This window comes from Oncorhynchus clarkii, chromosome 7, assembly GCF_045791955.1.
Source record: "Oncorhynchus clarkii lewisi isolate Uvic-CL-2024 chromosome 7, UVic_Ocla_1.0, whole genome shotgun sequence".
NCBI classification, from domain to species: domain Eukaryota; kingdom Metazoa; phylum Chordata; class Actinopteri; order Salmoniformes; family Salmonidae; genus Oncorhynchus; species Oncorhynchus clarkii.
In genome coordinates this window covers 41,592,869-41,620,623 of record NC_092153.1, presented here as the reverse complement: position 1 = coordinate 41,620,623, position 27,755 = coordinate 41,592,869, and the positions used below count along the sequence as shown (strand labels likewise).

At 44.5% G+C, this 27,755-nt stretch overlaps 2 protein-coding genes across 3 annotated transcripts in view; one reads left to right on the top strand and one right to left on the bottom strand.

Annotated features, from left to right (window-relative positions):
* Positions 1–11,389, bottom strand: part of LOC139414243 (coiled-coil domain-containing protein 30) — a 35,295-nt gene extending 23,906 nt beyond the window's left edge. The window contains 11 exon segments of the mRNA XM_071162143.1: positions 3,924–4,320; positions 4,487–4,572; positions 4,754–4,825; positions 4,985–5,100; positions 5,318–5,389; positions 5,680–5,839; positions 6,594–6,677; positions 7,008–7,240; positions 7,703–7,823; positions 7,997–8,173; positions 10,814–11,389. Coding sequence (XP_071018244.1) covers positions 3,924–4,320; positions 4,487–4,572; positions 4,754–4,825; positions 4,985–5,100; positions 5,318–5,389; positions 5,680–5,839; positions 6,594–6,677; positions 7,008–7,240; positions 7,703–7,823; positions 7,997–8,173; positions 10,814–10,837 — 1,542 coding nt within the window. The 5' untranslated portion in view covers positions 10,838–11,389.
* A 3,296-nt stretch (positions 11,390–14,685) lies between these two features.
* LOC139414242 (epithelial membrane protein 3a (MAM blood group)) lies at positions 14,686–26,291 on the top strand. 2 transcript variants are annotated; one of them, XM_071162140.1, is made up of 5 exons: positions 14,686–14,780; positions 23,993–24,115; positions 25,434–25,536; positions 25,779–25,919; positions 26,116–26,291. In XM_071162140.1, the coding sequence occupies exons 2-5, from the start codon at positions 24,038–24,040 to the stop codon at positions 26,289–26,291; spliced, it is 498 nt and encodes a 165-aa protein (XP_071018241.1). In that variant the 5' UTR covers positions 14,686–14,780; positions 23,993–24,037. The 2 variants fall into 2 exon arrangements, with proteins under 2 accessions (XP_071018241.1, XP_071018242.1); XM_071162141.1 differs by lacking the exon at positions 14,686–14,780 and adding an exon at positions 21,661–21,681.
* Positions 26,292–27,755: the final 1,464 nt, after the last annotated feature.

The following is a 27,755-nucleotide window of genomic DNA, read 5'->3' as shown; positions in this document are numbered from 1 at the left end:
GTTGTCCGTGATCAGGCCTACCACTGTTGTGTCATCAAACTTAATGATGGTGTTGGAGTCGTGCAGTCATAAGTGAACAGGGAGTACAGGACGGGACTGAGCACGCACCCCTGAGGGAACCCCGTGTTGAGGATTAGTGTGGCGGATGTGTTGTTACCTACCCTTACCACCTGGAGGTGGCTCGTCAGAAAGTCCAGGATCCAGTTGCAGAGGGAGGTGTTTAGTCCCAGGGTCCTTAGCTTCGTGATGAGCTTTGAGGGCACGATGGTGTTGAACACTGAGCTGTAGTCAATGAACAGAATTCTCACATAGGTGTTCCTTTTGTCCAGGTGGGAAAGGGCAGTGCGGAGTGCAATAGAGACAGCATCTGTGGATCTGTTGGTGCAGTATGCAAATTGGAGTGGGTCTAGGGTTTCTGGGATAATGGTGTTGATGTGAGCCATGACCAGACGTAAGTGCTATGGGCCGGTAGTCATTTAGCCAGGTTACCTTAGTGTTCTTTGGCACAGAGACTATAGTGGTCTGCTTGAAATACGTTGCTATTACAGACTCAGAAAGGGAGAGGTTGAAAATGTCAGTGAAGACATTTGCCAGTTGGTCAGCGCATGCCCGGAGTACACGTCCTGGTAATCTGTCTGGCCCAGCAGCCTTGTGAATGTTGACCTGTTTAAAAGGTCTTACTCACATCGACTGCGGAGAGCGTGAACACACAGTCGTCCAGAACAGCTGATGCTCTCATGCATGTTTCAATGTTACTTGCCTCAAAGAGAGCATAGAAGTTATTTAGCTTGTCTGGTAGGCTCGTATCACTGGGCAGCTCTCGGCTGTGCTTCCCTTTGTAGTCTGTAATAGTTTGCAAGCCCTGCCACATCCAACAAGCGTCAGCTGGTGCAGTACGATTTGATTTAAGTCCTGTATTGACGCTTGCCTGTTTCATGGTTCGTCAGAGGGCATAGTAAAATTTCTTAGAAGCTTCTGGGTTAGAGTCCCGCTCCTTGAAAGAGGCAGCTTTACCCTTTAGCTCAGTGCGAATGTTGCCTGTAATTCATGGCTTCTAGTTGGGGTATGCATGTACAGTAACTGTGGAGACAACGTCATCGATGCACTAATTGATAAAGCCAGTGACTGATGTGGTGTACTCCTCAATACTATCGGAAGAATCCCGGAACATATTCCAGTCTGTGCTAGCAAAACAGTCCTGAAGTTTAGCATCTGCTTCATCTGACCATGATTTCTATAGGCCGAGTCACTGGTGCTTCCTGCTTTAGTTTTTGCTTGTAAGCAGGAATCAGGGGGATAGAGTTATGGTCAGATTTACCAAATGGAGGGAGAGCTTTCTATGCATCTCTGTGTGCGGAGTAAAGGTGGTCTAGAATTGTTTTCCCCTCTGGTTGCACATTTAACTTGCTGATAGAAATTAGGTAAAACTGATTTAAGTTTCCCTGCAAACCACCAGAAGCACCGCCTCTGGATGAGCGTTTTCCTATGGCGGAATACAGCTCATTGAGTGCAGTCTTAGTGCCAGCCTCGGTCTGTGGTGGTATGTTGACAGCTACTAAAAATACAGAAACTCTCTAGGTAGATAGTGTGGTCTACAGCTTATCATGAGATACTCTACCCCAGACGAGCAAAACCTTGAGACTTCCTTAGATATCGTGCACCAGCTATTGTTTACAAATATGCATAGGCCCCCGCCCCGTGTCTTACCAGAGGCTGCTGTTCTGTCCCGCCGATAGTGTATAACCCGCCAGCTGTATGTTCTTAAAGACGTCGTTCAGCCACGACTCGGTGAAACATAAGATATTACAATGTTTAATGTCCCGTTGGTAGGATATACGTGCTTTCAGATTGTCCCATTTATTTTCCATCGATTGAACGTTATCTAGCAGAATGGAAGGCAGGGGCAGATTAGCCACCTGATTCTCACAAGGCATCCTGATCTCTTTCGGCAAAACCTACGTTTCCTTTTCCAGCGAATCACGGATCTGGGCCTGGTGTCTGTAGTATATCCCTCGTGTCCGACTCAGTGAAGAAGAAAGAACTCTTCGTCCAATTCGAGGTGAGTAATGTTCTGATGTCCAGAAGCTATTTTCGGTCATTAGAGACGGTAGCAGCAACATTATGTACAAAACAAGTTATGAACAACGCGAAAAAAACAAACATCACATGGTTGGTTAGCGCCGATAAGACGGCAGCCCTCCCCTCCGACGCCATCTTGAAGAAACGGGCCCCTATTGAGGAAGCTTTTGGTACTTGGTGAAACTGCTACGTCTATTTGAGATATTACAACAAAGAAGTTCCTTCAAACAACGAAAACTGTTATTTTCCCTCTGACATCATTGCACGCAAGATAGAACACCAGCATATGTACAGCTGATCTCCTCTGTTTCATCAACAAAACAAATACAATAACAAAGGTGCTGGGCCGAACAGTGCGCTGTTTCGACTTATGCAGTTTTCAGCTTTAAAGCTGATTGTTTTCAGGTGCAGATCCTGTGGTCGAGTGGTAACACTACAGGCATAGACACTTAGGCTGTGTTTACACAGGCAGCCCAATTCTGATTCCCCCCCCCCACTCATTTGGTCTTTTGACCCGTCACAGCAGAGCTTTTTCAGAGCTGGTCTGATTGGTCAAAAGACCAATTAGTGAAAGAAAATATCAGAATTAGGCTGCCTTTGGAAACACAGCCATATAGGTTACATTCCCCTGCATCACCCAATGGTTGGGTGCCATGCCATCGACTGGCATTGGGCACTAGATTGCATATGTGGTTAGATGATACGTAAAATACCTAACCTGGCATAGTAAGATCTGGCATGCGTCAGCAACACCTGGGCAGAGGAACGCGCCCATACACTCCTCTGCCCATAGACTTGGGGAGACAGGTACATGGGAGAAACAGTTTAAAGGGTTGGAGTGAGGAATTAAACCCTTCTGTAATTTCATAGCTGTCTCAATAAAGTAGCAAGATACCTCCTCAAAACAGGTTGTTTTCTAATCAAAACATGGATTAACTGAGATTTCCCTATTTTAGACAATATCTCTTTAGCCTGGGTACCAGTCTGTTTCTGCTGTCTTTCCACTTCTTGATTTTGGCAGGACAAGGATTATAGGAAGTGGAATGTTACCTTAAAACAGGTTCTGGATTTCAGGGTACCCACTACGCATTTACCGTCAGGCTGTGTCTTTTTGACGTCCGTATAAGGCGCATTTTATCGATGTCTGGAAAACACATGTGTATTAAACATCCGGAAAATAGGCTTTCGAACCTTTCATTCAGTCACTGAAATGCATGTGATGTCAACATCGGGAAAGGATGTCTAAAAGACGTCTTCTCAACGTAAATTTTGCTGACTGGGTAATATCTCCTCTACCAGTCATGACCCAGAACAACATGTCCAACATCCATCAATGCATCAACAGCAGGCCTGCGCCCACAGCTACTGTACACAATACACCGTCTGTGGCACACAATGGAGGGTGGCGCTAAATGAAGAAAGAGAGCGCAACCAAGCGGCCATGTCAAATGAATACCCGCTAAATCCATGAAAAACACAGCACAAGCCATTAACATCAGCTGCTTTCAATCAATGGGTCACTGTGTGGGATATAGACAGTAAAAACAAAACTACATCATTCCTTGGGAAAGGTAGTCAGGAAAGAGGATTTCAATTGTAAGATGATTTTTAAGATTAAATATAAACGTGAATTTAAGCAATTTGCTGTGAGAAGTCGATGTTATGTTACTATTCCATCAAACTTAAAACTTGTAAGTTCATTCCATTAACAAATTTGAGAAACATTGACAGGTCCTAACCATAGACACATAATTGGTCCCAACCAGCCCATTCACACTAACTCGGTAGCCCCGGCTAGTGGCCACAGCATAGCACTACATCAGACGGACAGGAGTCATCCTCACCTTAAGCTGCAGTTCCACCGCCTGACTACTATGCTGCTTCTTGCTCCGGCCAAGAGCTTCATCCAGCTTCAACTCCAGCTCCTCCCTCATATTCTCCAGATGTTCATATTCCTTCTTCTCCTCGTCCATCTTAATCTTCAGCTCCTCATACACCCTCTCCGCCTCCTCTTTTTTAGTCTTCAGTTCCTCATACTCCTCCTCCACCTCCTCGGTCTTATCCATCAGCAGCTCCAGAACCTTCTCCTCCTCTTCTCTCTGCTTCTTCAGCTCCTCGTAGTCCTCGTACTCCTCTGCCTTCTTCGTAACATTCAGCAGCTCATCGTATTTCTCCTGCAGCCCCTGCAGTTGACGCCGCACATCGTTCAGCTTGTCCTTGGTCTCGGACTGCTGGAGGCGTCTGCATGAAAGAGAGACACATCATCTCCATCTGACAACAGATTTCACTTTCCTTTAACATTTCAAATTAATTAACTGGAATAGCATCTACTATCAGCCAACACAAATCTGAGATTATACTGGGTTTGGTTTTGGGCTAAGTTCTAGAGACAAAGTTGAGGTGGGACCTTTCATGGGTCTTGACCTGGTCCAGGAGCAGTAGTTCTGTCTGGAGACAGACGGTGTGCATCTGAGGGGCGGCTATCCCTTCTCCCTGAAACACACAACACAGGACAGGCAGTTAAGTGACAGGCAATGTTTGAAAGACAAAAACCTACTGCATGACCACTTCAATTATTTTTGAAGCAACAGATATTTCTATAAAGATGGTGATATCAATAGCTGATTTGTTGTAGTTTGATGGGGTCTCATCTCCATACTGCGTTTGGTTGTACCTTAGCCAAGTTAAGCTGCAGTGCTTCTGGGTGGATCTTAGCCGCGTTGTCAGAGTGCTTCATTTTCTCCAGCTAGGGAACAACAGTATGAGCACATTACATACAGCAACTATCATGACCTTCACCCCCCCCTCACACATTGTAGCCAAAATGACTACATCTTGTCCATGATCCATTTCTTTATGACAATTTAAGGAGGGGGGATAACTGAATCCAGGAATGGCAGATTACCGTCTCTAGGAGGGTCTTTCTCTCTGCGTCCATGGTGCGCACCCTTGTCCTGAGGACTCTGATCTCCTGGTCCAGACGATCATTCAGCTCTGTGGCCTTACGCAACTCCACCACGTCTATAGGAGGGACAAAGGGATATTTTACCCTCTAAACTATAGGTGTCACTGTCTCCACACCCGTTAGTCAGTCAGTCATACTTCTGGAAAAGCCTAAAGCGATACGGTGCAGTTCCTTTGACATTCTGAAAGGCTGTTCTCTGAAAATGCTCCACAAATGATTTTTTGTTTTATTTGTTTTGCAGTAATCCAAAATGTAAAGTAAATATCTTATTACCACATTTCTTGAGCTTTTCCACTTCCTGTCTGAGCTGTTCTACCTCCTCCTGGGCTCCCTGCAGCTCTGGCTCTGGGTAAAGCACACATATACTTATTCAAGACCGACGTCGGAGAAATACATAACACACAACTGGCACACAAAAAATGCACATTAATACAGTTGCTCTTTTATTTTTTTACTTTAGTTTATTTAGTAAATATTTTATTAACTGCACTGTTGGTTAAGGGCTTGTAAGTCAGCATTTCACGTCAAGGTCTACACCTGTTGTATTTGGCGCATGTGACAAATAACATTTGATTTGAATAGTAACTAGTACCCTCACTTAGCAGAGAAACGGGCTGTGTGAAATCTGGCCTCACCATAGGCACTCTGGGTCATGCGGGCTGACTCTAGCTCATCGGTCAGACGTCGGATCTCTCTGTGGGCCATGGCCAAGCGGCGTGATGCCTCCTCCAGGTCTCTCTCTAGACGGGCCCACTCACGCTCCACACCGAGCCCTGACCCCGGCCTGAGCTCAACCTGGGGAGGGGAAGAGAGCAGACCCACAACACTGAGCACGGAGAGGAATCTATCATCACTGTCTACAGGAGTACTATTGATTTGATGAATCGTTCTCTGCAGGAAAAGGTGGAGTCATTTGAAAGATCCCTGTTGCGAGGCCTTAGCTGTTCCTCACGCAGAGAAGGTTAAAACAGAATAAACAGAAACATTCGATAAAAATGAAAGAAATTGGTCAGGAAATCACACGTGCAGTACATGCATTTGGTTCAGACAAGAGACCATTGACACTGAGGGGTGTAGACTCCAAAATACCCATTACATCCACACACCCAGAAACATGGAACAATGTTAACTAGAAAGAGTTAGCGTTTTCCTCATGAATCTTGTTCTGGAGGCAGCTCTTCAGAGTGGTCACCAGCTGGCACAGCCACAGCGTCATAAAATCATTAACCCTAACTTTAACCACACTGCTAACCCTAATGCCTAACCGTAACTTTAAATCAAGACCAAAAAGCATATTTTTGTTTTGATGAATTTTTTCAATATAGCCAATTTTGACCCATCTGGCAGAAATCGCACAGTTCTTCCTCAAGGACAAGACACATCCGAATAAACGTCAAGCTGCAAAGAGAACAGGAAAGAGATGCAGCAATTAGAGGGCATGCACAAGGGGTCCGATCACCATGCTGAAGAGTTTCAACATAAACTAGAGCATCTTATTCAGGCTTGGCTAAGTGTTAACTGGGATGCAGTATTATCTAAATGGACATACTGAGGCCAAAGCCTGTTTGCTCTGAGCTGCCTTGCGGAGTCCAAAGAGCCTCTTCCATGGGCTCTGGCCACGTGAGGGTGCCCCCTTGTGGAAAGACAGTGGAATGAATGAACAGTTTAGTCACAGACTGGATCATCTTCTCTCTCCATGGTCTTACCAGCGGAGCTGCAGCACATCCACTGTCTATGACACCCTGATTTAGCAAATTCACTATAACAACATGAACCAACTATAGTTTCTCCATGTAACTATATATCTTCATGTATCATTTGTGACAGTTACTAAACCACTGGAACAAACTGAACAAGAAAAGAAATGTGACTTCTAAAGTACTTTGGTTAGCCCTAATCCTCTCATATAAACTCAGTATAATCTTGGACTGAGAGAAAGCATGAGACAGCGAGTTGGTCTCACCTGGTCCATGCTCTCTTTGGTGCACTGAGTCTGGGACTGTGTCTCCTGCTGGCTGGCAGAGGGGGTGCCTGCCTGGGCATCGGGGACTTGCGGGGCCTGGGGGTCATCAGGTCTCTCCAGCAGGGAGGCCCTCTCCACCAGCAGGTAGGCCACCTGTTCACTGTGGCTGCTGGGAATCACTTCTGCCAGGCCCTCCTGGTACAACATCTCAGCCACCTCATTCATCTGGGCATCTGCGCGCGCACACACACACACACACACACACACACACACACTTTATTTTATTCCTTACTGTGTAAGTGCAATACCTACAACACTTCACTTAAAAAGGGGACTTTTACACATTGGTAAGGACACTAATGACCCTGATTTAGAAGGTTTGACAGGGAATGGGATACACATTTGAATCCTACACACACAAAGAACCATATGTGCGTTTAGATTGTATTTTTATAGACTTCATGAATCATTATAAAAAGGAAAAGATGTATGAAATCAAACTAGAACGTACAATTGAAAGAGAGAAGTGTGATGACATAATCGTTCAATAATTACATTTGATGTGGAATACACATACCAAAAAAAAGACAGTTGACAATTTTCTTTTTTTAAAGCAACATGGTTATTCGTTCCAAAGGTTCATTTGTTTCCATAGAGTTACATTTTTCACATCTTATCTGGGTTCTATGTCCCACCTTGCTGGAGTGTCAGGCGTTGCAGCTGGGCCCTGAGGACCTCATTCTCCTGCTCGTACTCCTGAGCCAGGGCGTCCCTCTTCTCTGATAGGCTACGGATGTGCTCCAGGTACCTCTGCACCTGAGATAGACACATATCATCAGCTCAGGCCCTGAGCTTTGGCTGAAGCCAGATGAGTGAGTTCCTGTACCCACCACATGGTGCCAATCAGAGAAAAAGTATTGAGATGAATGTATGTGCAGCCTGTACAGTACAGTGTAGCATCACAGACAAAACTCTGGGTAATGGCTCACCTCGGCCATCTCGGCAGAGTGGCGTGCTCGTAGGCTGTCCAAGTCATGGGTCACGGCGACGAGGCGACCCTCGCTGTGCTGGAACAGCCTCCATAGGAAACCCAGCTGCTCCTTCACTGAGGCCCCGGGGGCCATGCCCTCCTCCTGCAGACAGAGGACCACATGCTCCAGCTCCTCCTGGGGTTAACATGACAGAGAGACAACCACAGAGATCAGACACTGATAGGCACCTTCCATTGAATGGAATGTCTCAATGCTGTTTCTTGCAATTGTATGATGATTGACTATCAGCTGGAAAGCAAATAGCTGCTATGAAGATGGCCAAAGACAAGGCAAAAACAAAGTGAAACTCTGGGAGACCACATTCTCCCTGCTTCTCCTCCTGGGCTAGAACATCCTTCTGCTCTGACAGGCTGGGGATCTGCTCTGGGTACTGGGCAATGGGCTGCACCTGAGAGACACTTATCAACAGCGTCTCAAGGTTTCAAGGCCGGCTTCAGGCAACATGACCCTGTGTTGAGAGAGATTAGTGCACTCTCTGAGACTAATTTGATTTAATTGAAGGAGAAAATGCTGAACTTGTCAGGTCACCTGCCTTGCCAGGCAGATTCTTACCTATAAAAGTTTTAATATGAAGTCTGTCAATGGCACTTTGATGAAGCGGCATGGACTGTATCTGACACATACAGTTGAAGTCGGACACGAAACACATTTAAACTAAGTTTTTCACAATTCCTGACATTTAATCAGAGTAGAAAGTCCTCGTCTTAGGTCAGCTAGGATCACCACTTTATTTGAAGAATGTCAGAATAATACTAGTGATTTATTTCAGCTTTTATTTCTTTCATCACATTCCCAGTGGGTCAGAAGTTTACATACACTCAATTAGTATTTAGTAGCATTGCCTTTAAATTGTTTAACTTGGGCCAAACGTTTCAGGTAGCCTTCCACAAGCTTCCCACAATAGGTTGGGTGAATTTTGGCCCATTCCTCTTGACAGAATAGGTGTGACTGAGTCAGGTTTGTAGGCCTCCTTGCTCGCACATGCTTTTTCAGTTCTGCCCACAAATGTTCTATAGGATTGAGGTCAGGGCTTTGTGATGGCGTTGACTTTGTTGTCCTTATGCCATTTTGCCACAACTTTGGAAGTATGCTTGGGGTCATTGCCCATTTGGAAGACCCATTTGCGACCAGGCTTTAACTTCCTGACTGACGTCTTGAGATGTTGCTTCGTTACATCCACATAATTTTCCTACCTCATGATGCCATCTATTTTGTGAAGTGCACTAGTCCCTCCTGCAGCAAAGCACGACCACAACATGATGCTGCCACCCCCGTGCTTCACTGTTGGGATGGTTTTCTTCGGCTTGCAAGTCTCCCCCTTTTTCCTCCAAACATAACGATGGTCATCATGGCCAAACAGTTCTATTTTTGTTTCATCAGACCAGAGGACTTTGTCCCCATGGGCAGTCGCAAACCATATGGCTGTTTTGGAGCAGTGGCTTCTTCCTTGCTGAGCAGCCTTTCAGGTTAGGTTGATATAGGGCTCATTTTACTGTGGATATAGATACTTTTGTACCTTTTTCCTCCTGCATCTTAACAAGGTCCTTTGCTGTTGTTCTGGGATTGATTTGCACTTTTTGCACCAAAGTACGTTCACCTCTAGGAGACAGAACGCATCTCCTTTCTGAGTGGTATGACAGCTGCGTGGTCCCATGGGGTTTATACCTGCGTACTATTGTTTGTACAGATGAACATGGTAACGTCAGACATTTGGAAATTGCTCCCACGAATGAACCAGACTTGTGGAGGTGTTCAATTTTTTTTCATGAGGTCTTGGCTGGTTTCTTTTGATGATATCAAGCAAAGAGGCACTGAGTTTGAAGGTAGGCCTTGAAATACATCCACAGGTACACCTCCAATTGACTGAAATGATGTCAATTAGCCTATTAGAAGCTTCCAAAGCCATGACATCATTTTTGGAATCTTCCAATAGGTTTCAGGGTACAGTCAACTTAGTATATGTAAACTTCTGACCCACTGGAATTGTGATACAGTGAATTATAAGTGAAATAATATGTCTGTAAACAATTGTTGGAAAAATACTTGTCATGCACAAAGTAGATGTCCTAACCAAACTATAGTTTGTTAGCAAGAAATTTGTGGAGTGGTTGAAAAACTAGTTTGAAACTTCTGACTTCAACTATAATTTATTGATGTTTTTTTCCACATCTCAAGCACTGCACTGTTCAGTATGAAAAACATACAGTAGACTTTCTCAGAGGGGGTGGGTTAAATACAGAAGACACATTTAGGTTGACTGCATTCAGTTGTGCAACTGACTAGGTATTGCCTTTTCCTTCCTCTGTGGATGACTATACTGTTGAGACTATGGATCCACATGACTTTGGGAAACAACTGTTGCTTATTAGCGTCAGCTGCAGTTGGGATAGTCAGGAGAGGTTTGCCTGAAATGTGCAGCTGTTTAAATGCCCACCAGACCTTCCCAACTATTTTAAGATACGTTTTTGGAAAGGAATCTTACATTTATAATTTACTATGAGAAAAATGCTCAAGGTAAATCCTGTTAAATCAAGTCTGCGGTTAATGACAGTGGATTATAGTCATCATTCTAGTTTTTCCAGAGAAAGTCTGTCACTGGAGGGTTTGTAGCCTAGATACTGTACTCATTATAAAAACTTATTTTGACGGGTTGTCCGAAAAGTTGAATGGTAAATGTTGATCAACAGTTGCAAATAGGCTAGTATAAAGTCGTCAACATCAAATGGTAAAACTATGAAAGAAAGAGGGACTTACCTCACTCTGCTCCGTATCTTCCATGATAGGCGAGACAACTCGAAACAACTGGAAGAGTACTATTATTTAGGCGTTTAATCCCCAAAAAGACATAGAAGTGATTTGCTTCTCCCCCCAAAAAATGGCTGGAACAAACTCGCTTTCTAAAGTGGAACACATTATCGTTATGCGACGCAACAATGTTGCATTGCATTCCAGAGCCACTGATCGCGTAATAAGGCATTGAGCAGTTCACGGGTTTTTAGTTCGGACATGGCTGAATACAAAAGGCGTTAGCAGACTTACTGTAGAAACACTCATCCAGCAAGACGCATGGACGACGAATCCCAAGCCAGCACTATTTCCAAACAAGGATACGTTTTTTTACAAGGCATTCTCTGACCCTTCTCTTTATAAACCTTATTTCAAAACATGATACATTTATCTATTGTATTGTTCATTTTACGTGTCATGATCGCAGTTATTTTTGTCTGTCTCGGTATGCCACGGATCAGTGCACAGTTGGTCTCACTCCCTTCCCATCATAGGCTACCGTTATTTTCGACTGGGTCGATTGTTTCGGAGTCGTGAACGCGCACCGGGATACCAGCGCACCATTCGCTTCTATTTTCTGGCTACAGAATAGGAAACATCGAGAAAAAATACATATACCCACGCCACCATGGCCTATGAATCTGTTTAGAATATGTACGTTTTTGTAGCCAACTCTCCCAATCATAGGCTTTAACATTCCTCATGTTAGTTGAATATTTTTTATACACATACCTACTACTTAATTAGGAAATCATCTTCATTTTGTATCGAAATAATACGGTGAATGTAACTGAATGACCGTAAGATTGTGAACTTTGCATCAACCCTTCTCCATAACAGCAGAAACACTAGAGGGCGCACATATAATGCACAACATATATGCAACAAAAGACCAAGCTGAAATTCTGATCAAGATAGGGGCGTCATTATATAAATTATAAACATAGAGCTAGTGGTCAGGATATAGTAGGATAGACAGTAGGATAAAGGTACCAAGCCTAACCACAGCCCTAACTTAACCCTAGCTTCATGCCTACATCCCACTTCAACTCTACCTTAACCCTAGCTTCATGCCTACACCCCACTTCAACCCTAACTTAACCCTAGCTTCATGCCTACACCCAACTTCAACCCTAACTTAACCCTAGCTTCATGCCTACACTCCACTTCAACCCTAACTTAACCCTAGCTTCATGCCTACACCCAACTTCAACCCTAACTTAACCCTAGCTCCATGCCTACACTCCACTTCAACTCTAACTTAACCCTAGCTTCATGCCTACATCCCAGTTCAACCCTAACTTAACCCTAGCTTCATGCCTACACCCAACTTCAACCATACCTTAACCCTAGCTTCATGCCTACATCCCAGTTCAACCCCAACCCTAGCTTTATGCCTACACCCCAGTTCAACCATAACCCTAGCTTCATGCCTAGACCCCACTTTAACCCTAACTTAACCCTAGCTTCATGCCTAGACCCCACTTTAACCATAACTTAACCATAGCATCATGCCTACATCCCAGTTCAACCCTAACACTAGCTTCATGCCTACACCCAACTTCAACCCTAACTTAATCGTAGCTTCATGCCTACACCCCAGTTCATCCTAACTGCATGCCTACACCCCAGATCACCCTAACTTCATGCCTACACCCCACTTCAACCCTACCTTAATCGTAGCTTCATGCCTACACCCCAGTTCACCCTAACTTCATGCCTACACCCCACTTCAACCCTACCTTAATCGTAGCTTCATGCCTACACCCCAGTTCACCCTAACTTCATGCCTACACCCACTTTAACCCTAGCTTCATGCCTACATCCCAGTTCAATCCTAACTTAACCCTAGCTTCATGCCTACACCCCACTTCAACCCTAACTTAACCCTAGCTTCATGCCTACACCCCAGTTCAACCCTACCTTAACCCTAGCTTCATGCCTACACCCCCACTTCAACCCTACCTTAACCCTAGCTTCATGCCTACACCCCACTTCAACCCTACCTTAACCCTAGCTTCATGCCTACATCCCACTTCAACCCTCCCTTAACCCTAACTTCATGCCCACGCCCCACTTCAACCCTACCTTAATCGTAGCTTCATGCCTACACCCCAGTTCACCCTAACTTCATGCCTACACCCCACTTCAACCCTACCTTAATCGTAGCTTCATGCCTACACCCCAGTTCACCCTAACTTCATGCCTACACCCACTTTAACCCTAGCTTCATGCCTACATCCCAGTTCAACCCTAACTTAACCCTAGCTTCATGCCTACACCCCACTTCAACCCTAACTTAACCCTAGCTTCATGCCTACACCCCAGTTCAACCCTACCTTAACCCTAGCTTCATGCCTACACCCCCACTTCAACCCTACCTTAACCCTAGCTTCATGCCTACACCCCACTTCAACCCTACCTTAACCCTAGCTTCATGCCTACATCCCACTTCAACCCTCCCTTAACCCTAGCTTCATGCCTACACCCCACTTCAATTCTAACTTAATCATAGCTTCATGCCTACACCCCAGTTCAATCCTAACTTAACCATAGCTTCATGCCTACACCCCAGTTCAACCCTAACCCTAGTATCAGCCTAATATTGGCATAACCATTATGTTCAACACTGGCTCAAACCTTAACCTAACCCCTCCAAATAGGGCTCCCCCACCTCTGAATTCCCAATTTAAAGGTGCTAAACCTAGAATTTAGCAGAATTTCTACATTGTCCACTTGACCCAATTTCCACTAGATAACACAGCCACAAGCAGCTTTCCCATTTTGACAACAGATGCAGCTCTGTTGGGAGACATCAATAAGTGAATATCACAGCCAATCACATCACTGGAGGGTTAGTAATACTGTGAAACACTATCATTCCACTACTACTGCAGCTATATTATGGAATTTTTCAACAACAACAAAAAACCTGTATGCAACCATAGACCAAGCTGCAATTCAGATCAAAATAGGGGGTCATTATATCCAAAAATAAACATCAGTGATCAGTTTAATGGAATTGAATTACATTGAATTTTATCAAGGCACTTTATGGAAAAATGTACATTTGTTAATTTGGTGTCTTTTTAGATTGTTCTATTTTATTGTATGTTTGTTGTCAAATATTGCCTTTACATTCAAATAACGCAGATTTCGTGAAAACATTTTTGTTTGTCTTATTGTGTTAACTTTTAGCCTACTTGTTTAGGTTTCTTGTGTGGTCTCAGTTTTCCCACTCACTAGGAATCAAAAGTGGTCTCTAATGAGAAGTAATTTCCTCCCATTGACTGAATCCAGCCTGGCAACAGTAGCTGTACTGTACTAGAGACAGACTAACCCAGAATGGGTTATACAGTACATCTCCCATATTCCCACACAGTTGCCCCTAGATCAAAGCAATGGATCACTTTAAACTGGTAGTCTACTCAACTATAGTGTGACTTTAGAGATCCTTCTCTCTATAAACTGACACTGAACACATACATTACATCCTTCTACTCTTACAATTTGCTGTAGGGTTATGGAACAGGTCGAAAGCAAAGAATTAATTATTCCCCATTGTATGTATACCATGCCAACATACGAATGTAATGTTTACAATATGTAGCTTTTCATGTGATTGACTCGGTTCATGACTGTGGGTGGGTCCTGTGCAGTGGGTAGTCAGTAGTCATTTTTAGTCAGTTGGTCCAGACTGTAGACTTTGGGGGAGGGCAGAGGAAATGGAAGTTTAAAACTCCCCCTGTATCCCACTCTGCATTCCAACCCCTGTCTTTCTCTACATTTTGGAGACCGAGTGTGGGAGAAGACTAAGAGTAGAGGGGGAGGAGATTGGCATCTGTGAGAAAAGCCCGATTGCAGCAGAAGACAGGGCTACTGAGGGTTACAGAACCAGCCACTTGGCCCCAGGAACTGAAATTTGCAATCTAAGGTAAGTTGCAATATCAAGGCTTTGAACTTGACTTGACAGTCTTGATAAATCTTTGGTTATAGTGATATCTATGATTTAGATATTGATTTAACAGTGACACAAATATACTATATACCAACATCATTATGTGTGTTTTGAAATAGATACTTTTAAGAATCAGTGAAAGTATGTAATTGAGTATAATTGTTATTGTTATCAATCTAGAGTGTAATGTTATCAGAGTCAATGTACTTTGTTTTCACGCAACAGTTCCCTTTCAGTCACTCACTCGGTATAACATACTATGGGGAGTCAATGTCAATGACCGATCATATTCACCTGATGAAAACTGAAATCACGCCCAACAGGCCAATGGATGCTGAGCCTGCCCTCGGAAGCCTTCCTGGTTATAATACCAGGCTCACATTCATTTCCTCAATTCTTCGCTCTTCAGCTCACCTAAAGGGAGAAAGGGTCACACAATCTACAAACTTTTCAAGGACACAAAGATTACGATTTTCGGCTTCAACTTAGGTGTCTGTTATTGGGGAGAGAGTACTGGTACCACTAAATGTTATGAGTTTTGGGTGTTGGTATCGGTTTTTGTGTTTGATAAACGTCAACTTCTTTCTGTTCTTTCTGCTCTGCTTGTTCAGCTAATGCTTCCTTGCTTGGGTAGGATTTTTGTTTGTTAAAAACCCACTACTTTCTGCTCTGCTTGTGTAGCCAGTGCTTCCTTGCTTGAGTAAGATGGCCAGTGGTATGAGTAAAGGCTAACCAGCTGAGTTTTCACCTCCGACCGTACCCCAGGGCATACTCACAAGTGTTGTCCTGTTTGCCTGGGGTGGAAATACGCTCAGTAGGCCTTTGGCTCGGACCAGTGAAGGGTGTTCCGATGAAACCAGTGAAGGGTCTTACGATGAAACCAGTGAAGGGTGTTCCGATGAAACCAGTGAAGGGTCTTACGATGAAACCAGTGAAGGGTGTTCCGATGAAACCAGTGAAGGGTCTTACGATGAAACCAGTGAAGGGTCTTACGATGAAACCAGTGAAGGGTGTTCCGATGAAACCAGTGAAGGGTCTTCCGATGAAACCAGTGAAGGGTCTTACGATGAAACCAGTGAAGGGTCTTACGATGAACCAGTGAAGGGTCTTCCGATGAAACCAGTGAAGGGTCTTACAAGCCTGGTTGGCTCAAGGGCAGCTCTGGGGCAGCCTAAAGCCCCAGCTTTGGATTTGGTGGTGGAGAGTGAACCATTGGTCGTTAATGCACCTTTGATGGAGTTGTGTCGTCGGGTGGCAGATCACCTGGAGATGGATTGGGTGTCTTCTCCCCAGAGTTCCTCCAGGTTTGGGAGAAGGTATTTACCTCCTGTCCCTTCAGCGCGGTGAAGCATCACTTACCCCTGTATAAAGATTTTTGCAGATGAGCTAAAGGCGACCTGGGATTCCCCTCATTCAGCCAGGCTGGTGCTACCAGGTTATGGCGAGTTAGTGATTGTAGAGGGTATGAAGAGGGCGGGGCCACATTTGCAGTCTGATGGATGGAAAACTGGTGAGAAACTGAGCTCCAGATGCTAACAACGGGGCTAATCCTAGCAGGGTGCTTCCGAATAAACCGTGCCGGCAGATCAGATGGACAAAGTGTACCAGGGGGAGGGGTGTGCCGGCCCGGTCATTGAATGTGGTCACAATGCTGCAGATGTATCATATCAATTTGCTGCAATTTGCTGCAGGAGCTGAATGCGACTGTGGAGGTGGGGAAGCCAGTTTCAGAGCTTCTCAACAAAATCCGTGCTACGGCTGATTTTGTGCTGCGTCTGTCCCACTGTACTATCCTAGTTGGGGGGAAAGTATGGTAGCAGCGCTGGTGGCTCAGCGCCACCTCTGGTTGACATTGTCCTGGATTCCTGAGAGGGACAGGCGTATGTATTTTGATGAGCCAGTTTCACCAAAAGGTTGTTTAGCTTGGCTATGGAGTTCTAACAGGCCCCTTTCAGGGAGAAACAAAAACAGGACGCAGATCTACGGGTCTTTTTCCAATGAAGATCCTTCACCGGGGCACCTCGGCAGTTCCCGAGGCGTGATGGGAAGCGTCTAGGCCAGAGGCAGGATGCTCCAGGCCAGGGGGCGGCTTCGAGGTTCTGGACGTCTTGGCACAGGCGCCATGCTTGGTCAAAGGAGACCAGGGTGAAAGAAGCAGACCTCACAACCCTAGCTGGAGGAGGTATGTTTTTGGGGCCCTTCCCAAGAATTTACGGCGACAACAGTGCTCCCAAGTGGCTTGGTCAATGGGGGCAAGTTACTTGTTGCCAAAGTCCCCGAACCCGGTGTGAGCCGGGTATCAGAACGGCAGTACCATGAAAGCACATTGTTTCTACCCAAGATTCCTCGGTGTTCAGGGGTATTGAGAGTGTGGTATCGTCCAGGTGTGTGCATTCCTCACATTCAGACGCACGGTTGTGGTGGATATGAAAACAAGCATGACATTTTTTTTTTTTTATCCCAGTCATTCAGGAGATAATGTTTAGGAAACTGGCAGCGTGATCTGTCCAGTGGCTGGCATGCACAGTTTCACTGGTTAATGAGGATGGCGACGAGGGGGTACTGTCTGCAGTTCGCTGTGCATCCTCCTCCTTTTCGTGGCATCATTATGTCAATGGTCCCCGAGGTCCTAGCGTCTATCTTGAGAGAGATTTCCTCTCTCCTTCAAAAGCAGGCTATTCGGGTGGTCCCTATGTCTGAAGTACAGAGCGGTTGGTACAGCCGGTACTTCTTAGTTCCCAAGAGAGATGGAACGTTGTGTCCCATCCTGGACTTCTGTGTTTTTAAACAAGCACCTCGAGGTTTGCAAGTTCAAAATGCTCACACTCCTCCGGCTATTGTTGTCTGTGCGTCCCATCGATTGGTTCAAATCCGTAAATCTGTAGGATGCGTATTTTCATGTGGCTAAACATCCTCCTCACAGAAAGTTTCTGAGGTTTCATTTCGAGGGTGTGGCCTATGAGTTTCTGGTCCTGCCTTTCGGGCTCTCCCTATCACCCGCACGTTTTCTGTTGTGGTGGTGCTGGCTTTGGCACCGGTGTGGTGCCAGGGATATGAGTATTGGCCTATCTGGGTGATTGGCTGGTCGTAGCGGTGTCGAGGGAACCAGAGGAGCTCCACACATTGGTTTCCCATATTCAGTCTCTGGGGTTCATAGTGAATCACAAGAAAAGTTGTTTGACGCCGGCTAAGCGCATTCAGTTTCTGGGTCTCGTTCTGGACTCGGTTCTGAATCATGCATTTTTGTCCCAACAGAGGAGGATTGCATACCGGCTCTGTCTGGCAAGGTTTCAGCTAGAGCACTCTGTGCCTTTTCGCTTGTGCCTGCGGTTATTGGGTCTGATGACCTCTATGATAGCTCTGGTGTCTCTGGGACTTCTGTTGATGCGTCTGTTTCAGTGTTGGGTTCAAGGTATCCCCGTGGTGCCTAAGGGACCCGTGACTGCTGTTGCAGGGGATTCTCATGGGCCAGGTAGTGTTCAGCAGGGTGATCACGACAGATGCATCCTTACTGGGATGGGGAGCGCTGTGTGTGGGCTACTCGGAAAGAGGGATTTGGTCAACAGCGCAAAGAGCGCAGCATATCAATTACCTAGAGCTTCTGACTGTTTTGCTAACGCCGAGGCGTTTCCTTTCGATGTTGGAAGGCCAGAATGTGATGGTAAGGTCCAACAACAGGGCGGTGGTGGTGTACATCAACAGGCATGGGGGTGGCACGGTCTCTCTCACTCCTACACATGGCCTGTTATCTGCTCGTATGGAGCAGTGCGCATTTCCTGTCGCCCAGGGCGACGTATCTTCCTGGATCTCTCAACGTGGGTGATAGAGAATCATTGTACCATCTAAACCGTTGTGAAATATATTTTTCATAAGCACAAATATTGTATTTTCAGCTGTTTTAAGCTGGTGTACAAAATCACACAAAAAATATGCAAAAACTAAACTTATGAACTGTAAGCATAGAAATAGTGCACATAGAACAGATCTACCGCTTCTTAAACTTGCTTTCAATGAGAATGACAGATCTATAACACAGATGTGAATTTGGTCAGGTCTCCCAAAAAGGTACATATTGCAGCTTTAAGTGTGTGTTATTGAACAGTATGTTGCATTTCATGTCACTGTTTACATTATATTAGTCATGCACATGTCGAGTTTAGCACATAATATTTCCCTCAGAGTTTACTCTGTGTAATCCCGTGTAGTCAGCAGCTAAATGTGTTAATAAACTAAGTAAGCTAGCATTGTGTATCTGTAGCATGGTTAGTGCATTAGCACTTCATATTGTGCATATGCATAGAGAACATGTGTATAGCATAATTCCCTTAGTTACCGCTTACATGCAAGTTCTGACTGAAAACTGGTGTAAGCAGACCACTATCTCAAATCTACTGCTGATAATCTGAATAATCCTTCCAAATCTTGGCAAGTAGTTGTAAATCTGACATCCTAGAGGTGTGCCTCAAGGATCAATTTTAGGTCCACTGTCATTAAGTATCTACATCAACAACATTGGGAGACATTGAGACAGCTGATGTACATTTTTATGTGGATGACACTGTTCTCTATTCAAGCGGCAGTAGTTTGACTTTGGCTTAAAAACAAACTCAAATGGCTTTTAACATCATTCAACAGAATCTGTATGATTTGAAGCTTGTTCTGAATTGCTCTAAAACAAAATACATGTTATTTTTCCAATACTAAACACTCTGAAAATCACGTCATTACTACCTTGAAAAGGAAGTCTACAGAGCAAGTAAAGACAAATATCTAGGAGTTTGGGCGGATGAGAAGCTGAGCTTCACTAATCATGTTGAGGGCCTGGTAAAGAAGATCAAATTGAGAACAGTTTTTTTCCAGGCTTGTTTTTCTTTGGAGGCCAGATAAGAGCTGCTACGGTGTACATTCCTGTCTATCTTCGACTACCGTGATGGTATTTATATGCAGACCTCAAGCACTACCCTGAAGGCACTTGATTCCGTGTATCACGCAGCTCTTAGGTTTATTACCGACCAAAAGCGTCTGACACGCCACTGTGACCTCTATAGTGCTGTCAGCTGGTCTTCGCTGACTCTACATCGGCTTTAACATTGGTATGCTATGATCAATAAGGCCATTTTTGGAAGACTGTCACTTGATCTCTGTTCTTATTTGACAAGGTCAGAACATAAATACCAGTTACAGTCTCACTCCTACTTACTTCTAACGGTCCCTAAAATCAGAACGGATCATTGCAAAAAAGTGTTTTAACTACTCAGCTCGGTGGTCTTGGAATTCTCTCCAGAACAGCTTGAAACCCCAGGATCTTCTTACTGAGGAATGTGATTGTCATTCGGACTTGGTGCGGTGGTACATTGGATTGACTAGTTCATCTATGGCGCTTGTATGTCTCTGTCATTTAAATGTATTTGTGTCTTCCTAAAAACAAACCTATGTGCCTATGTCTGTAAGTTGTTACAGTTGGTCTGATATTTGTCCGTGGTAGTCCTTTATTAGTGGACAACGGGTCACAACAATAACCGTCATTTCAGTCATACTGCATGAGGAGTTATCGTACACCCGTCTATTAAATGGATGTATGCTTTTGCACACTATTTGGGTTAAGATAGCACTTTAGCGTGCCTTTCCAGTGTATTAATCCAGTTAGCATTTCGTAGTTAGTCAAGCCTAACATGGCGCCGGCGCATGTTACTTCGGTGATTGTGTTGTGTCCCACCCTTTCCGTCTTTATGGGATTCAGTGAGATTCCATCCATTCGGTTATTAGTAATGGTGTAGTCATTCATGTGTTATTGCCAACTAGTGGTGCTTTAGTTTAAGCCTTTCATGTGTAATAACCTGTTATAGGGATGTCATATAGTCCATATTTGTCATGCAATGTCATTGTATAATAGCTGTATATCATTCCTGATTTTGATGGCACTTTAGTTATCTGCTTCCTCCTATAGGAAAACCACACATACACACACATCCACACACGCCTTCACACCCAAGTGTGCCTTGTGTCAAGCCGTAGCTCTGTACATGCTGTGCTGCCTTCATACGGTGTTGTTACATACGGTCTATCTTGAAGTAAACTGCAAGTCAACTATTCACTGTGTCTTCCCATCAATGCATCCTGACCGAGGCCCAGATGCAAGCACGCCCATACCAAACCAGCAACCTAAGAATAATACACCTTTAGCCCTCCACTACATTGTGGTCCGTTCAAACCTGGTTAAAGTGTTTACTCTGATCATCCACGGCGCCATGCCTAACCTTATCCTAGTTGTAGTACCTCAGCAGAGTATTCACAGTATTCACAGTATGCACAGTATGCACAGTATTCACATGGGAAAGAAAACGACCTTCAGCCTCTTATTGAGGGAGCTGCCAAGACAACACTCCTCTCCACCCAGTCCCTTCCTCTCCAGCCAGGCCAGATGGGACACAACTCCAGACGAGTGGGAGACCTTCAGAGAGTACAGGTTCGTCCCAGACTCCCATCTGAGCCACGAGAACAGAGGGACAGTCTCACTCAGCTACGTGAGCAACAAGAAGACCTACTACTGTTCCCTAAAGGAGGGAGCGAGGTATAACATATTTTGGCCCGGCGCCGTCAGGGGGTTTGGGCTTGCTGAAAAGTGGTACTGAATTGAGGAAATACATGCGAGCATCTGTATTATAGCCAGGAAGGCGGGGCTTCCGAGGGCTGTCTCGGCATCAATTGGCCCATTGGGAGTGATTTCAGTTTTCTTAAGGAGAATATGATTGGTCGTTGACTCCCCATAGTATTTTTTTGCCTCATTCCCTCCTTCAGGGAACAGTAGCTATATTCATAACTGTACATTCTCCCTCCTACTATGTTAATTCCTCAGGTTTGCTCCTCTTCGTACTAGGTAAGTACTACATAAACAGTACAGTTTACCTCAGCAGTGAAAAAGCCTAATGCCAACCCGATAAAGAATGTGACGAGACACATACCTTTTAGAATAGTCATCACCAATCTAATGGAAAAAAATCTCCCTCTCACTATTTCACGCAGGGGAACATGTATGTGTTGTATTTGAATTTAGAAAGGAGAAGAACAGTACACACACACACAGTCTGCTCTATTCTGCAACTGAATGTCTGAACCTAGTCCTCCATTGGCATTCATCCCATAAACAGGCGCTGTCAGAATGGGCCAGCTTGAATGGGCAAGCTAGAGGAGACTGCGAAATGAACTCCTCTCAAGAAATACTCTTATTCCAGCCATTTGTTGTTGAATGGTGATGCATATTAGATTATTTACAGTATGATGATGGGGATGGGATATAACCTTGTCCTGCATTGCTTCTAGACATCTGTATATATGTGCACAGGCTCACAGGAAAGGCATACGTCTACATACAGTTGAGGTCGGAAGTTTACGTACACTTAGTTTGGAGTCATTAAAACTTTTTCCAACAATTGTTAACAGACAGATTATTTCACTTATAATTCACTGTATCACAATTCCAGTGGGTCAGAAGTTTCCATACACTAAGTTGACTGTGCGGTTAAACAGCTTGGAAAATTCCAGAAAATGATGTCATGGCTTTAGAAGTTTCTGATAGGCTAATTGACATAATTTGAGTCAATTGGAGATGTACCTGTGGATTTATTTCAAGGCCTACCTTCAAACTCAGTGCCCCTGTGCTTGACATCATGGGAAAGTCAAACAAAATCAGGCAAGACCTCAGAAAAAAAATTGTAGACCTCCACAAATCTGGTTCATCCTTGGGAACAATTTCCAAACGCCTGAAGGTACCACGTTCATCTGTACTAACAATAGTACGCAAGTATAAACACCATGGGACCACGCAGCCGTCATACCGCTCAGGAAGGAGACGTGTTCTTTCTCCTAGAGATGAATGTACTTTGGTGCGAAAAGTGCAAAACAATCTCAGAACAACAGCAAAGGACCTTGTGAAGATGCTGGAGGAAACAGGTACAAAAGTATCTACATCCACAGTAAAATGAGGCCAATATCGACATAACCTGAAAGGCCACTCAGCAAGGAAGAAGCCACTGCTCCAAAACCGCCATAAAAAAGGCAGACTACGGTTTGTAACTGCACATGGGGACAAAGATCATACTTTTTGGAGAAATGTCCTCTGGTCTGATGAAACAAAAAATAGAACTGTTTGACCATAATGATCATTGTTATGTTTGGAGGACAAAGGGGGAGGCTTGCAAGCCAATGAACACCATCCCAACCGTGAAGCACGGGGGTGGCAGCATCATGTTGTGGGGGTGCTTTGCTGCAGGAGGGACTAGTGCACTTCACAAAATAGATGGCATCATGAGGTAGGAAAATTATGTGGATATATTGAAGCAACATCTCAAGACGTCAGTCAGGAAGTTAAAGCCTGGTCGCAAATGGGTCTTCCAAATGGACAATGACCCCAAGCATACTTCCAAAGTTGTGGCAAAATGGCTTAAGGCCAACAAAGTGCGAGCAAGGAGATCTACTAACCTAGTTATACCAGCTCTGTCAGGAGGAATGGGCCAAAATTCACCCAACTTATTGTGGGAAGCTTGTGGAAGGCTACCCGAAACGTTTGACCAAAGTTAAACAATTTAAAGGCAATGCTACCAAATACTAATTGAGTGCATGTAAACTTCTGACCCACTGGGAATGTGATGAAAGAAATAAAAGCTGAAATAAATAATTATCTTGACTGCTATTATGACATTTCACATTCTTCAAATAAAGTGGTGATCCTAACTGACCTAAGACCAGGAATTTTTACTAGGTTTAAATGTCAGGAAAAACCGAGTCTAAATATATTTGTCTAAGGTGTATGTAAACTTCCGATTTCAACTGTACATGTTTCTAGTCTGATTGAAATGATAATAGTAATAATAGTAGCAGCAGACAGGGGTTTCAGACAAGTGACGGGATAGCTCTGCTATGTTCTTCAAACGCAGTTCAGGCTCTCTAGATTCCCCTGACTTATTCCCCTGACTAAGATGCCTGTGGTGGGTTGATAGATAGGCAGAGAGAGATAATCACTGCAGGCATATGTTGAGGAGCATGATGAAAGTGAATATGTTTCCCCCTGAGAGAGCGATAGAGAGAGAGAGCGATAGAGAGAGAGAGAGCGATAGAGAGCGAGAGAGAGAGAGAGAGAGAGAGAGCGAGAGTATTTCAGGCAACTATCTCAAGACTCTGTCTATGTCCAGGACCCCTGGGTGTGGCCTCAGTGGAAGCCCCCAGCAGCAGCCATCATGGTTCTCCTGCTCATGTCTGTGACTGTGCTGCATCTGCTCACTCTGGCCATGCTGTTCATCGCTACCATGGAGAAGGTGAGACACTCTCCACTGTTAGCCAATCTCAACAACTAACAAAGTTAGTGTGAGAGAGGTAGAACAATTATTGTTATCAATCAATAATAACAAACCTCCTGGCATTGACAACTTAGATGGAAAGCTACTGAGGATGGTAGCTTACTCTATGGCCACTCCTATCTGTCATATCTTTAATCAGAGTCTAGAGGGAGTTGCACCGCTGCACCATTCGGGGGGCTCACGAATGGTGCAGCGGTCTAAGGCACTGCATCTCAGTGCTAGAGGCATCACTACAGACCCTGGTTTGAATCCAGGCTGTATCACAACCGACCGTGATTGGGAGTCCCATGATTGGGAGTCCCATTGTGCGGTGCTCAATTGGCCCAGCGTCGTCCAGGTTTAGCCTATGTAGACCATCATTGTAAATAAGACTTTGTTCTTAACTGACTTGCCTAGTTAAATAAAGGTTAAATAAAAAAAATAATATATACAAAATTGTCCTCAGGCATGGAGGGAAGCCAAAGGAATTCTGCTACCCAAGAAGAGTGGTAAAACAACCTTTACTGGTTCTAACAGCAGACGTTTCTGCCAGCTCTTAGCAAACTATTGTAAAAATTGTGTTTGCCCAAATACAATGCTTTTTCTCTGACACACACACTTACCCCACCAGACATGCCACCACGGGTCTTTCACAGTCCCCAAATCCAGAACAAATTCAAGAAAGTGTACATAACTTTATGGAGACATTATTGCATGGAACTCCCTTCCATCTCATATTGCTTAAATGAACAGCAACCTTTTTTTGAAACAGATAAAGCAACACCTCACAACGACTCTCCCTTATTTGACCTAGTTATGTTGTGTGTATGTATTGATATGTAGGCCATGTGTGCCATTTTTACATGTATGTAGTTCTGTCTTTGAGCTGTTCTTGTCTATTAATGTTCTGTAATATGTCATGTTTCTTGTTTTGCGTGAACCCCAGGAAGCGTAGCTGCTGCTTTCGCAACAGCTAATGGGGATCCTAATAAAATACCAAAATACCAAATCCGACTCTGCAGCACTCCCTTTTCCTGGCATATGTTGCTGATATGAGTATCAAAGGCTGAAGAGAGCAACCACAACAACGTTGAATATCAACCTACAGATAGCACTATGGTGCTTAAGATAAACCTACCGGGACCTTATATAATATGCAGGAATTTGATTTATGGATATCCAATCACATCGAAAGCTCTGAAGGAATCCAACAGTGGGACGTAGCCAACCCACTTTTATGATATGGGCAGATTGCCTGCTGAACTAAACCTTTCTTCTATTGTGTGTCTCGCTCTAGTCCTGGTGGGTCTGGACCGATGCTGAGATCACAGACCTCTGGTATAACTGCATTCATGACAACGCAACGGGAAACTGGCTGTGTGCTGCCTCTAATGAAAATGGTAAATAAAATAGGACGTTTTATCCAGGCTACGTGTGGTCTTTAGGATCTAGTCTACATGTGAATGAGGATGTCACTTCATGTCACTTCATGCTTCCCATCGTTATTCTGTGTAATTATGCCTTTGAGTGATCATGTGCATGATGTTTGTGTTTTGTGTTTCCAATGTAGTCTTTATACTCAATGTGTCTATGTGTTGTCCCAACGACATGGAGTCTTATGGCTCATCTCTTGTTCCTCCAGACTGGTTGCAGGCTGTCCAAGCCCTGATGGTCTTCTCTGTGGTCTTCTCCTCTATCTCCTTCCTGGTCTTCCTGGGTCAGCTCTTCACCTTGTCTAAAGTCGGGCTCTTCTATTTCACAGGCCTTTGTCAGGTCTTCGCAGGTACTGTACTGGACCAGAACTTACCAGTTTATGGCAGCCAGTTATTTTGTGTGTGTACTTACTGTATATTATTTTAGAGGGTTTGTCATTAACCTAGATAAGATGCTTCCTCATTCTCTGTTAATTGTGGTTATTGATTCACACACGTTTATTCTCTGAAGATAATTTACCCTCCCTGTCTGCTTTGCTCCTCCAGGTTTCACATCATTTGCCGCCTCGCTCATCTTCACGTTCCACCGTAAGGAGATCCTGCAGGACTCTAGAGACCTAAGCATGGGTCACTTTGGCTACTGCTTCATCCTGGCATGGTCCTGTGTACCCCTCCTGCTCTTCAGTGGAGTTCTGTATGTCCACCTGCGCAAGAGGCAGTGAGCCAAGACTGACGTGAGGTCAATCAGCAGCATCATTCAATATTACTTGGTACTGTTATCCTGTTATCACTCGACTGTGGTGAACAACAACAGAGACGCAATGTGCGATGAAAGAGAGGTCTTTATTTTCTCTGTAATAGATTTCCAATGGGATTTACATACACTACATGACCAAAAGTATGTGGACACCTGCTCATCGAACACCTCATTCCAAAATCATGGGCATTAATATGGAGTTGGTCCCCCCCTTTGCTGCAATAACAGCATCAACTCTTCTGGGAAGCATTTCCACTATATGTTGGAACATTGCTGGAGGGACTTGCTTCCATTCAGCCACAAGAGCATTAGTGAGATCCGGCACTGATGTTGGGCAATTATGCTTTGCTCACAGTCAGCATTCCAATTCATCCCACAGGAGTTAGATGGGGGCTCTGTGCAGGCCAGTCAAGTTCTTCCACACTGATCTCGACAAAGCATTTCTGTATGGACCTTGCTTTGTGCACGGGGTCATTGTCATGCTGAAACAGGAAAGGGCCTTCCCCAATCTGTAGCCACAAAGTTGGAAGCAAAGAATCGTCTAGAACGTAATTGTATGCTGTTGTGTTAAGATTTCCCTTCACTGGAACTAAGGGGCCGAGCCCAAACCATGAAAAACAGCCCCAGACTTTTATTCCGACTCCACCAAACTTTACAGTTGGTACTATGCATTGCGGCAGGTAGTGTTCTCCTGGCATCCACCAAACCCAGAGTCGTCCATCGGACTGCCAGATGGTGAAGAGGGATTCATCACTCCAGAGAATGCGTTTCCACTGCTCCAGAGTAGTCCAATGGAGGAAAGCTTTACACCACTCCAGCAGACGCTTGGCATTGAGCATGGTGATTTTAGGCTTGTAGGCGGCTGCTCGGCCAGGGAAACCAATTTCATGAAGATCCAGACGAACAGTTATTGTGCTGACGTTGCTTCCAGAAGCAGTTTGGAACTCGATAGTGAGTGTTGCAACTGAGGACAGAATTTTTATGCGCTACGCCCTTCAGCACTCGGCGGTCCCGTTCTGTCAGCTTGTGTGGCCTACCACTTCGCGACTGAGCCGTTGTTCGTCCTAGACATTCCACTTCACCATGACAGCACTTACAGTTGACCGGGGTAGCTCTAGCATTGCAGAAATTTGACAAACTGACTTCTTGGAAAGTTAGCATCCTATGACCGTGCCACGAGAGCTGTCAGTAAGGCCGTTCTTCTGCCAGTGTTTTATCTATGGAGATTGCATGGCTGTGTGCTAAATTTTATACACCTGTCAGCAACGGGTGTGGCTGAAATAGCCATACCCACTAATTTGAATGGGTGTCCACATACTTCTATATATATATAGTGTATGTATTGTGTGCATACTATTACTGTATCTGTGAAATACACTTTTTCTCATTTAATCTATCAATTGAGTCATTTCATTTTATAGAACAATTT

Coding starts and splice junctions, on each gene's coding strand:
- LOC139414242 (XM_071162140.1), top strand. CDS start 24,038: ATGGTTCTCCTGCTCATGTCTGTGACTGTGCTGCATCTGCTCACTCTG. Junction 24,116..25,433: donor TCATCGCTACCATGGAGAAG/GTGAGACACTCT, acceptor GTCTCGCTCTAG/TCCTGGTGGGTCTGGACCGA. Junction 25,537..25,778: donor TGCTGCCTCTAATGAAAATG/GTAAATAAAATA, acceptor TTGTTCCTCCAG/ACTGGTTGCAGGCTGTCCAA.